The sequence below is a fragment of the Aulonocara stuartgranti genome, assembly GCF_965226115.1.
Source record: "Aulonocara stuartgranti genome assembly, chromosome: 4".
NCBI lineage: Eukaryota > Metazoa > Chordata > Actinopteri > Cichliformes > Cichlidae > Aulonocara > Aulonocara stuartgranti.
The window spans coordinates 16,150,812-16,164,050 of NC_138942.1; the positions used below are offsets into that span (position 1 = coordinate 16,150,812).

Consider the following 13,239-nt stretch of genomic DNA (forward strand, 5'->3'; position numbering starts at 1 on the left):
AATTTTCCTAATCGTTCAGTCACTCCAGAGTTAAAAACAGAACTGCAACCTTCTTATGGCTGTGTTAAATTGGTGATTGCTTGGTGGTTGCATTCACTTTTCTCATATTCATCAACTGTAGCTGAGGCAGCTAGTTGATCGCCCACTGGTTGAGCGTGCAACACCCTAAATCTGTAGGTTCCAACATGTTGGCAATCTGTCTGAGTCAGTCCATAACATCTCTTTTTGAACAAGTCTTTCCAATAGAGGACTTTCCTCAACTGGTTGCCAACTGGTTGCATTCTGGTCATATTCCGATCAACTATGTAATTTTGCAGATAAATCTCCATCGTGCAGTAACTGCATTGCTGTTTTTGGAGGAATTTCTAAATTTTAATTTCAGATCCGCGAGGTTCTGGCTGATTTCTGTGGAAAACAGAACAACTGACAAATTATCACAAATAGATTGAGGTAAAGTTGGCAGTTCCATGCATTCAGTCGCAAACTGATAAAAGTCCTGATGCACCAAAGTCACTTTGAAGACGGCATCTGACTGCGATAGTTGGAGAGCTGGTCCTGGTCTTGAATGCATCAATTTCAAAGGTAAATCACGTGCACAGCACATCATCTCAGTTGGTTTGGTCATGCAGTGGTTTAAAACCTCTGTTTCCTCACATGTAACTACAGCAAAAGTCATCTATCTGAAGATACCATAAAGAAAAAAAGACTGAAAATAGAGTTTCAAGATGGCGCCAGTGTGTGTGGCTCGCCGTCTGGCTCTTCCTCTGTTGTGTTTGCTTATGTTGTTTTTTATTGCTAGAGTCAACTCTCTTTTAATGTACAATCGCCAAAAACTTTTGGACCTCCGACTAGTTGCCAGTGATCTTACCAATACAACTTATAATGGACATAAGGCGTTACCTCCATTCCTGTCTGGGATACCAGCTAACCTCTGTCGGACCCCGGCCCCAGCCTCACGGCGAAAGCGTTTCAGACGCCGGGGCAAACGTAGCGGTCTACTCGTGAAACTTAAGGCGTACTTGGTGCGCTCTTCTCCGGCTCTCTGGAACGAACGTGGATCGGTACCTTGTCATGCCTTTTCTCCGTGCTCTCTGGAGCCCATCGATGCCTGGCTGGTGCCCGTTGTTGGCTCGGATCAGATGTCCCAGCCACGAAAGATTTCCCCTCATCTTCGTCAGCACGGTGCGAACCTACAGAACCTGCGGCCGCTGCGTCGGGTCTCGCTGTCAGCCACGAACACGCTGACCTCCACCAGGTTTGGATTGGTGAACACTAGATCGCTGAGTAATAAAACTTTTATTTTAAGGGATTTATTTACGACCCAAGGACTGGATTTCCTCTGTATAACTGAGACATGGTTGAGGGCCGGTGAGTCCAGCGCTTTTACAGATCTCTTACCTGATGACTGCTGCTTCTTAAACTCTCCTCGAATATCAGGCAGAGGAGGAGGACTAGCGGTTGTTTTTAAGAAGCAGTATAAATGTAAACCACTGCCATTATTAACCTCACCTAGTAGCTTTGAACTGAGCATGTTTGAGCTAGGTCGGTCTCACACAGTGCTCTGTGCTGTGGTTTACAGACCCCCAAAATACAATAAGAACTTCTTAAATGACTTTTCTGATCTGTTGGCTGAAATTATGCCAAAATATGATCATGTCCTTATTATTGGGGACTTCAATATTCATGTGTGCTGCCCTGACAAGCCAATGGCAAAGGACTTTTTAAATCTTATTGACTCTTTTGATCTTGTGCAACCTGTGTCTGTGCCTACACAAAAATATGGGCACACGTTGGATCTTGTTTTAACTCACAATTTACCTGTCTCTAACTTAGAGGTTTGTGATGTTGTATGGTCAGACCATAGGCCTGTCCTGTTTGAGGTTTTCCTTCCTTGTACTAAAGTTAATCTTCCTCCTGTTGCTGCTAGGAGCTGTCGTATTTTTAACCCTTCCTCTGCTGGACAGTTCTCTATTGTTTTTAATCAGAACGGCGGCCTTCCTGATTTCATATGCAATGATACAGAAGAACTGAGTACGTGGTTTTATTCTGTCTGCCAAACTGCTTTAGATTCAGTGGCCCCCTTTAAGCTTAAGCAAGTTAAAGCCAAATCTGAACCCTGGCTGAATGAAGACACCCGGGCTGCCAGAAGAAAGTGCAGGAGAGCTGAACGTAAATGGAAGAAGGATCAACTTCAGGTGTCATACCAAATGTTACAAGATTACTGGAATTCTTACCAGAAAACTGTAAAAGATGCTAAGAGGAAACATTTCGCTACTATTATTCAGGCAAATTGTCGTAAGCCTCATGTCTTATTTAAGACTATTGACATGGTCCTTCATGCTCCACAGTCTTCTGTCGAGTCTTCTCAGGAAATTTGTGAAAACTTCCTACACTTTTTTATTGATAAAGTGCTATCTGTCAAAGCACAGACTTCCCAGTCCGTTCCCGACCCTTCTACCCCTGTCCCTAGTTCTGCTGTCTTTGACAGGTTCGAGCCAGTTTCCATGCTCTGCCTGCAGGAGTTGGTTGCTCACATGAAGCCCTCAGGTTCCCCTTATGATGCTCTCCCTCCTCGATTTTTCAAAGAGGTTTTTCTCACTATAGCATCAGCTGTACAATCCATTGTAAATAGTAGTCTGTCCTCTGGTGTTGTACCTGTCAATCTCAAACATGCAGTGATTCAGCCTCTACTCAAAAAACCTGCTCTTGATCCTGATATTATTGCGAATTACAGACCTATTTCCAAACTGCCTTTTATCTCAAAGATTCTTGAAAAGGTAGTTTACAAGCAATTAATGTCCTTCCTAGAAGAACACAGTATTTTAGAAGTTTTCCAATCTGGTTTTAAAGCTTTACATAGTACTGAATCTGCCCTTTTAAGAGTTTTTAATGATGTGTTTTTGGCAAATGACTCAGGTGACTGTGTTATTATTGTGCTGTTAGATTTAACTGCTGCTTTTGATACAGTGGATCATAATATTTTAATTTCCCGTTTAGAGCAGTTGGTGGGTATGCGGAGTACCGCACTGCAGTGGCTCAGATCCTATTTGGCAGAGCGAACTTTCTCTGTGAAACTAGGGGAGTTTGTATCCTCTACTGCTTCTCTTCAATGTGGGGTTCCACAGGGTTCAGTTTTAGGCCCGCTTCTTTTCTCTCTATATCTCCTACCCCTTGGGTCTATTTTCAGGAAACATGGGATTTCTTTCCACTGCTACGCCGATGACTCCCAGATTTATTTCCCACTTAAAAAGATAAATGGCTTCTCAGTAGACCCGCTGCTCAGATGCCTTGATGAAATAAGGACTTGGATGGCTTTGAACTTTTTACATTTTAATGAACAGAAAACAGAAGTGATGGTTTTTGGTGGCGCTTCTGAGGCCACTATTATAGATCTTGGTTCACTGGCACAGTATGTTAAACCAGTCATCACTAATCTGGGAGTTAAAATAGAGGCAAATCTTAAACTTGAAAGCCAGGTCAGAGCTGTTGTAAGATCTAGCTTTTTTCATTTGAGGGAATTAGCCAAAATAAAGCCTATCTTATCGAAACAGCATTTTCAGACAGTAATCCATGCCTTTGTTACTTCTAGGCTGGATTATTGTAACGCACTTTATTTTGGGGTTAGTGATGCGTCCATTAGGCACCTGCAGGTTGTGCAAAATGCTGCAGCACGTCTTTTAACTGGAACAAAAAAGTTTGAGCACATTACCCCTATTTTAATTTCACTCCACTGGCTACCTGTACATTTTAGGATTGTTTTTAAAATTCTCTTATTTGCTTTTAAATCTCTTAATGGCCTGGCCCCCCCCTACCTCTCGGAGCTACTACAACCATATACACCTGCCCGTTCCCTTAGGTCCGCCAATCAGCAACTCCTTAAGGTACCGAAAACTAAGTATAAACTTAAAGGTGATCGTGCTTTTGCTGTAGCTGCTCCAAAGTTGTGGAATGATCTGCCCTTGCATGTTAGGCAGGCCTCTTCTCTCTCTGAATTTAAAGTCTTCTTAAAACATATTTATTCGCTGAAGCCTTTGGCATTGATTAGAGGGGTTGACTCAATTTGTTTTAACATGTTTCAATTTATTGTATCTATTTATTTTATTGTATCTCATTTTAATTTTCTTTACGTATGCTATTAACATGTACAGCACTTTGTGAAACTCTGGTTTTATGTTAAAGTGCTTTAGAAATAAAGTTGGTATGGTATGGTATATATAATAATAAAAAGATCCCGTACAACCCACACAGCCCCAATCGTCTTCTCCCTCCGATGTTCCCACTTTGCAAATCTTTTACAAAAAATATCTTGTATTGTCTAAATGTAATAGCAGCTGTGTTAATAGCGACAGTTTCCTTGTCATTTGGAACATTTACAGGCTTAATTGACGCTTTGAGAAGTAAAAGAGTGAGAAGAGAGCACCATTATACCATGTGTCAAAGTTTACATCTTAAAATATGGTTTTTCTTCAGTGCAGTCAAGCTAATAAAAGAGCTTCTTTTGATGTCTTGGCACATTACGAGTGCGTCATCATTCAGTCTTGCACTGCTTGGTCGACACAGTTTTTATACTCCATTAACATTTGACCCACTTATGTGTAATAATTGCGTTTATAAATTTCTTATATCTTTTTACTTTTCTTTTTCTTCTTTTTTGAAGCACTGCACCCTGCTTCTTTCTTTTTTCCCCTTCTGCTTTGTCTTGGTAGACAGTGTGAGAAAAATGTCTATCTACACCCATCTGGATCCCTACTCTCTCGACCGACTGCTCATCTGTGATAACATGAGCTCCATGCCCTCCGAACATAATAACCTAATAGTCCATGCTGCTTCTGTCACTTTGTCTTACAGAGCAGGACCGGGGAGAGGGACTGATTCAGACGGTGTGAGAGAGCGATACAGTAGATAGATAAAGACTAGAGGAAATAACTTTCCCTTTTTCCTCTCCGTTATTTACAGTTGTGGAGGGGTGGGTGTGTGTGCCTGGATTGCAAAGCTGCTTAGTGGTATGATTCAGTTTGGGGATTTGAATCTGCTCTCACCCCCACTTCAAGCACTAGAGTGGAGGCGGACAAAGGGTGAGATAGAGGGGGAGTGTGTGCATGTGCGCGAGAGCGAGGAACGGCGTAGGAGACGCTCAATCTGGTACAGCTCCATGTGAAAATGACCTACTTCCTGTCAGCTCGCTCTCAAATGGATTGCTGTTTTCTGATGTGTGGAAGAGTGGGGGAGATTTTTCTCTGTGGGGTCTGAGGGGGGTAAGGGGGTGGAAGAGTTTGGCGTGGAACGGTTAAATGAAGTAAATAAGTAGGTGGCTCTTGGGACCTTAAGGGTAGGATAAAATAAATGTCATGTTAGTGAAATTCTGCATGCATGCATGCATGCATGCATGGCGAGCATAGTGTGTGCTCACCTGTGCATACATTGTCTGTTGGCTCATGCTATAAAACATGTGATGTGCTGCTCTCTCTCTGCTGTGTTAATTACCCCCAAAGACGGCTCGATGAGAGTTGACTATCAAAAAGCCAATATTTGAGGGGGCAGGCCTCGCCAGATGCTCAGTGGTCGTGTGTGTGTCTGTGTGCCATCCCGCATATCCGACACACACACAGAGGGTTGTTTATGGACGTCATCTGCTTTTCAGCAGGAAAGTTTCTGTGGTTTTAATTTGGTTTTAAAGGAAATTCTCATGAGAACCACGAAAGCCTCATATCGTCTAAACCTGCTCTTTGATTTAGATACATCTATACTTTAGTAATTAATGTATAAAATCACAAACTATATAACACACTAACAGGATTCACATGATAATATAGATAAAGAACCTACATTTCATACTTTTTTATATACTTAAGCAGTTTCTAATAATATTTTATTTTAAAACGTAGTGCACAAGTCTCAAGCCACCCCGCATTACTTCGTATTTTGCTTCCAAGGAGCCTGACTTTCTTCTAAATATTAAATAAGTTGTCTTGAGCAACAGTCTTTCTGAAGGTTTTTCAAAACATTTTCTTTGGACATTGGCCACTTGTTCACTCATTTTCAATCCAGTCCTTGTACCTGACAATTTTCAGAGGAATGTTTTTTTGTTTGTCTGTTTTTTGCACTGAATTAAGGCCTGCTGTACCTTAATTCAAGCATGAAAAAGGGGCCTAACTCAAGGGATGAATCAGTGTTGTGTCTACACTTATCACTTAGCAAAGAAACTATTTTAAATTGTACCTTTAGATCTTTAGCTTTTCTTTTTTCTATGAAAAAAATCAAAGGTAACACAGTTTTACAGAACAAATGTAGTTTTTGTTCCAACAAGGTGATTAAAAAGACCAGCTGATAACTTTACATATGTTGGAATGGTGTGCAGTGTGTCCTTAAAAAGTTTGAGGAAACTAGACAAGTGGGAAACAAATGAAGAACTGGCAGAAAAGCTATGTAGAGTAGATGAACAGTACCCAAGATTGATGTCCTTAAGAAACCAGAGCAAATCCACCAAAGACCTGACATAGAACCTGAGAGATGCATCTGGCCCCGTGAGTTCATCCATCTACTGTTCAACGGAGCCTAATCAGCAATGGTCTCAGTGGAAGGGCGGCTGGCAAGAAACCATTCAGAAGGAAAAGAAACAGGGAGGAAAGGCTGAGGTATGCCAAATTACACGAGAACCAGACTAAAAATTACTGGTACATCTGATGGAGTGATGAATCTAAATTTAAAGTTTGTGTTTCAAATGGTCAGCAAAATATTTGGAGGAGCTCAGAAGAGAGATACAAAATAAGTGTCCACAGCCTCCTCAGAGTCCAGACCTCTACATTACCGAAGCAGTGTGGGACCATTTTGAGAGAGAGCAGAGAAAACGTCCAAAGAAGAGCTTTGAAGGTCCTTCAAGAGGCCTGGAGAACTATTCCTGTAGACTACTTAAAGACAGTCCAAGAAAGTTTGCATAAGAGATTTCAGAGCTGTGCGTTGAATCTTCACTCCTCAGTATTGCTATAAAGTAATGACACCACTGATATTTAGATTGGTAGTCTTTAAGAGTCTATAGTATTTCACTATGACATCCTGAGTACAAAAAATGAAAGCTTGATTGCAAGACCAAGTGGTTTTTGTTTTCCCAAAAAGGCTTTTGGAAGCTGAAATGATGGACTGTGGAACGCCTGAAGAAACTGGAAACTTTACCCTGCTCCATTTGTTATGAGAGGTTGGAGAGACAGAAATGAAAGCAAAGCAAGCATGAATGTTGGCAGGGCATTCACTTTATTGAGAGACCTCTGGGACTTTTTGAAATGCATGGAAATCACCTGTTAAAAACTAATCTGACCATGTGACGTTGTGTGAGCTCCAGCAAAGACTTTTCACCAGTTAATAAATCTGTAATCAGGGATCAGAATTGGACCAAATTTAATCTTCATATTTAGGAAGGGAATTTGTGAATAATCCAAGGTTCAACAGCACACCCACCTGCAGGATAACATAAAATATGCAAGAGTAGAAAAGGCCACAAAAAAAAATATCTGTGGAACTTCCCGGCACACTCCTTCCCAGTCTCTTTGCTGCATTTAATCCCTGCTTTCAAAATGAAGTGGCAATTCAGTCAGTTAGTGTATTAATTTGGGTCATGAGTAATGTCTCTGGGATGGATTCATCGAACAGGTATGCGCTGTCAAAGCTTAATCCCCGTGACTCTGTCTGGCTGGTTGGAAGCTGAATTAAATTAATCCACCGTCATAACCCTGCCCCTCTCTATCACTCACATGCTATTTCATTTTCCCTGCACGCTGTGTTTTCCAGTGCCCGAGGACCTGTCTTTAGAGGAAAGAGATGAGCTGTCAAACATACGGCGTAGGAAAAAAGAGCTTCTGGATGATATTGAAGTGAGTAACAGTGGAATCAATGTTATTTGAGTAATCTGATCAAACACTTCTAAATGAATGATTCGGAGCAAGCCTCAAACTAATAAACACGGTTGTTGATGTGCGTTGCATGTCTGAAAAGTCCTCTGGTGCAGTGCAGAACAATGAACCTTATTTCATTTGTTTTCAGATCTTATATTGTTACATTTACTTATATTAGTTTGCTGTTGCCTTTTGTCATGAAATGACATATGTCTTCGTCATATTAAGCAAGCCTTTCACTATTATATATATTTAACTAATAAAATCATAGACTGTGTTTGCAGATCATTCAAGAGCTGCACTGTGTCGTCTCAGGAGCTATAAACTTGACTTTATGAAACAAGCGACTCTGTCCTTCGATTTCAGCGGCTGAAGTTTGAGATTGCAGAGGTAATGACTGAGATCGAGCAGCTAACCTGTGTGGGGGAGAGGTGAGTTTTGATGGTTTTTCTTTTCTTTTTTTTTTTTACATGTTGTGTGATTATTTTCATTATGAATTGTGTGCTTATGATAGCATTTTCTTGGCTCTTAGTTTTGTCTGTAAGCTGTCGTTGAATAGGCAATAAAATCTAAAAGTAAATAATAATAATGCTCATTGGTGTTTTTATAGGACCAAGATAACATGAAGTTTTATCTTTTTTTTTTCTTTACATAAATTCATGTAAAAAGTATTAATTTTAAATTATATCAAATGGACTAAAGAAGTAAAAAGCGAACATTTAAATAGCTGGTACCAGCAGTTCCTCAAATGCTAAATTAAGCTTCAGTCACACAGTCATAGAAAGTGGTCGGTGCCCCCGATTGCTAAGGAAATGTGTATATCCTGAATAGTTGTTGAGTGGTTGCTAGCTGATGCTAGGTGAAATCTGTTGCAAAGAGGGTGGTGCTCCACCAAAAACCTCTTTGTGATTGCTTTGTTTATGAGCAGATTGCCGCGTCCCTCTGTAGTTTACATGGAAATCGCCAACTTGTCTGCAAACACTCAGTTTACTCTCCGAGCGATTGTGAAGCTGTGAAACTGGAAAAACTGAAACATTCACCTTCAAAGTTGTGCCTTAGTTAACCAAGTTAACCAATGTATTTCATCAACCAGTAGCAGAATGCACTCTTTTCCCCAGTGACCAGTGGTCCCTAGATGGTCACTAATTGGTCTCTAGGCCTTAATTAGCAGGATAGCTAATAGTGTTGGAGATTTAAATGAAGTCAAGTCAAAAAGTAGTAGTGTTGCATGTTTGGATGGCTTCAATGAACCGCCAAGAGATCAGCTCATTAGTTTTTGTTTGCTTTGGCTCTGCTACTCTTTTAACAGTTACCTTTGCAGTGAGACTCACACCTTTGTGTGTGTATGTTAACATGTTAATACCCCATTGTTTGAGGAGAAAAGCAGGACAGTCCCTCGACTTAACATTAACCAAACAGTCTGCATTTGATTGGTTGCTGAGGTGGGGCGAGGTCGTGTCAGGCTGTTGTGTGTCTCAGGCGCAGCTGGCAAAGGGGCTCCAGCTATTTTTGGGCATACGTAAGGCTTAGGGAGCGTTCAAAGACACGCAAAGGTGGAGATTTCCCCGAGGAGTGAGAGCAAAAAGGGTTTCCAGCATTAATAGGGACAATGTACGTCCAGTTAGCTAAGATGAATTAAAGAAAAGGGACAAGATACACTCAAGTGAGCAGTAACAGCTGATGCACAATCACATGTTGTGAACGAAATTCAACTCGACACAAAGTGACCTACTAAACACACGCAGCAGCCGGGGAGCAAAATTGGACTCGGCTGTCATGTGAAGGATGTTTTCTGGGTTTTTTATTCTTTTGGTTTTTGTCACAGCAAAACCACACAAAGAAACAAGCAGATTGCCATGGGAAGGAAAAAGTTCAACATGGACCCAAAGAAGGTCAGAGGAGATCCACAGCTCTGGAGTTTAAATTTAAATCATTCATTGAAACTGAGTAAAATACCTATTTGTACTGCGCTTGCTCTCTCTTTAAAAACAGGGAATCCAGTTTCTTTTGGAGAATGATCTTCTCCAGAACACCCCAGAGGACATTGCACAGTTCCTCTACAAAGGAGAAGGGCTCAACAAAACAGTCATCGGGGACTATTTAGGGGAACGGTGAGCTCTCCAGTTTTCTCTCTGTTTTCCTTCCACCTTTCTTTTTCCTCTCCCCACATCCTTGTGAGATGTGCACTGCACGTGCTCAGACATCAGTGATAGAGCCCTGGGAAATTGGTGGTCTGGATTTATGGAGCACAATAGTGCCAGGAGACCGTGCCGCTGAAAGAGGGGGAAAAAAGTGTAGGGGACATGTGGTTCTTATCGAAGGGAAGTCAATGGGGATAGGATGTCAAAACAACAGGGGACATCACGCTGCCTGTCTCAGCCGGCACAGTGGCTCTCTGTCTGAGAGTGGCACTGTGACGTGGCTGCAGGACTTTGCTTTCCACCTTCAGTCACTGAGCATAGGAGTTCATCACTTCTTCTGCTTTTGTTTAAGCTGAACTACTCATCACATGTTTTGTTTTTTTTCTCCCCACCACCCCAGGGATGACTTCAACATTAAGGTCCTCCAGGCGTTTGTGGAGCTTCACGAGTTTGCAGACCTCAACCTCGTTCAAGCCTTGAGGTACTTAACAACTCATATTAGGAAGAAAGAATTAAAGCAGGCGACGGTGAGTGGGTACTACAGTGCAGATTGTAAAGTTTGTGAAGGGCAGGCTTGTTTTCAAGTATAAAAAACCAGCCAAAACAACATACGGGAGTTTGCAGCACGATAAGATGGTGTTTTACAAGTTTTATTGTTGCTTTGGTACTTTTCTTTTGCAAAGTAAACACCAGACGTGCACCGAGTTTTACAGACCAAACTGAAAGAAATCCGCCTTGGCTTCACTTCACATATTTGGTTTTCCCATTGTAAACTGTTGAAATATGACATTATATCACGGCTGTAAAAAATCTTGGCCTGACTGAAATTGTTCCCACACTTGAGCCAACCGACTGTTTGCAGGGAAGGTGGGGGTGGGGGGAGCGGTGTATCTGTCAGAGACCTTTCCCGGGATGCACCAATTGGCATTATAAAAATAATATTAGAACAATTAGGCTAGCTGATAATTTCTTTTTTAGATGGTTTGGTCATGTTGTCGTTTGTGATGTGATTTGCAAATTTGTAAGTTGGTCAGGTTGTTGTTGAATTCGCAAAACACTTTTCATATGGGATTGGATATTGCTGAGATGTTATTGATGTAGTGCTTTTCTCTAAATTGCCAATAAGAATCAAGTTGGAGGAGAGCATAACGACCAACCATGCAAAGCGGTCCACAAGGAGACCGCTGCTCTGCACATCCAAGCAAAAACTGATCCAGGTTTAAGCTCAGATGAGGCCTCTGCTTTGTCACACTTGTTGCACTAGCACTGTGGCCGTGACGAGATCAAGTGGAGGCACAACGATGCTACTTTTGATCTCTTGTTATGTGCGGGCACTGTCACACGTATATTCATTGTTACCTACTTTGGAATTACATATAATTAACTAATTGGCAAATTCTGGGACAAAACGTATTTTACACGTTATATTTTTATGCTGATTTACATTAACATGTGTTGTCACCATTAAATAAATATTTTTTCATGCGACTGATAACAGAGGAGCCGGTGTGCACACCTCTTATATGTCAACAATGTGTCATGCAAACCTGCGCATCAAGTTAGGTGATCAGTGTATCAGATTCCTGCCTAAAGCTGTGTTCAAAGTGCTAAAAAATAGAGTATTTTCCAATGCACAGCTTTAAAAGTTTGCTCTAACTTCTAGTTGTTTGGTTTGTCGGGTGTCCCATGAAAGACAAGAGTGTTCTTTGTGCTGTTTTTTTTTTTTTTGTTTTTTTTTTGCAGAAATATCAAAATCTAATCTAACACTAGAAAAACAAAACTGCCTCTTGGCAAAGACGTCTTCATTTATGCCATAAACACACCCTCCTAATATAAAGAAATGTCTGTGCCGTGTAATACTGTTTTGTAATTCACAGGGAAAAACACAGATACTGTTACAAACATTCACATCAATATTTCATGACACATCATTACATTTTTCCTCTCGCTCTCTGCTGTTGCAGGCAGTTTCTGTGGAGCTTCAGACTTCCCGGCGAAGCCCAGAAGATTGATCGTATGATGGAGGCTTTTGCCTCCAGGTACTGCCAATGCAATCCCGGCGTCTTCCAGTCCACAGGTACCACACACACGTACACACATACACACACGTTTGCACCGCAGCAGATATATGAGTCAGACTCAGCCAGACAGTCCAGGACGGATAACATGCTCTGCCCACCAGACCACCCGGATTCAAATCAATGCCTCTGTCTGTCTGTCGTCTCTCACCGGACAGCTGGACCTGTATAAATCTTTACCTTGTGGCTACATGCGGAGATTTCACGACTGCGTAGGGGTGCAGCTTCAGAATATTTGTTCATTATTTCAGCCTCTCTGTGAACTTGAGTGGACCTGAAGTCCAATTACAGTTTTCCACTGAAGTTGGCAAGTTGCTCATTACCTGTGTGATCAGCATTCGTGTCTCCAGCAGTGATAATGAAATTGATCACCGGTCAATAGCGGTCATTAGCGCCGTCTTGGCTTGTTGCACATAGCCTTCCTGCTCACGTGTTAGTGTTAAGGAGGATGCAGGTGACGGCTCGGGTTGTGAATATTGATGTGGTGCAGTGGTGAAACACCCAGACTTGGTTATTGGTCATCCCTCAAGAGTGGTGCACACTGGGTTATAAATTACATGCAGAGGATGTTGTCTGGGGCTCTTAGTGTGTGGATGGATGAAACCGAGTCGTAAGAGCAGGAACACACTGTGTCAGAAGATGGGCTTTTCTGTTGATTAAATTCTCCATTTTATCAGGTTTTCCTTCAATCTGTGGTGTGAAAATGTGCTACAAGATGTTTCTAATTCCCTTTTATGGCAAATAAGTTGAATGGCCTACTATTTTTATCACATCCACACTAATCTATAACCTCCACACACACATGTGGAGTGTGCATGTGCTGTATTTGGTTGTTTCCCTGTGACACTGTGTGTAATTACCTCCACAGACACATGCTACGTTCTATCTTTTGCCATTATCATGCTGAACACCAGCCTGCATAATCCCAACGTCAGAGACAAGCCCCCAGTGGAGCGCTTCATCTCCATGAACAGAGGAATCAATGAAGGGGGAGATCTCCCAGAGGAGCTACTCAGGGTGAGAGCTTTGACTTGATTACTTCGTCAGGTTTGATGAATTTATCCTATGTGGTATGCATTTGAAACACTATGGAGGTAAAAGCGGAGGGATTAAATTAAATGTTTGGGGTTTTCT

The 13,239-nt window shown here is 41.6% G+C and overlaps 1 protein-coding gene across 2 annotated transcripts in view; it reads left to right on the forward strand.

Moving 5' to 3' along the window:
* The window catches only part of cyth3b (cytohesin 3b), a 46,872-nt gene that overhangs the window by 21,865 nt on the left and 11,768 nt on the right, over positions 1-13,239 (forward strand). For both annotated transcript variants that reach the window (XM_082530756.1, XM_082530757.1), the window contains exons 2-8: positions 7,783-7,865; positions 8,253-8,317; positions 9,712-9,778; positions 9,879-9,997; positions 10,428-10,508; positions 11,992-12,104; positions 12,974-13,122. In XM_082530756.1, coding sequence (XP_082386882.1) covers positions 7,783-7,865; positions 8,253-8,317; positions 9,712-9,778; positions 9,879-9,997; positions 10,428-10,508; positions 11,992-12,104; positions 12,974-13,122 — 677 coding nt within the window. The remainder of the gene's footprint in view (positions 1-7,782; positions 7,866-8,252; positions 8,318-9,711; positions 9,779-9,878; positions 9,998-10,427; positions 10,509-11,991; positions 12,105-12,973; positions 13,123-13,239) is intronic.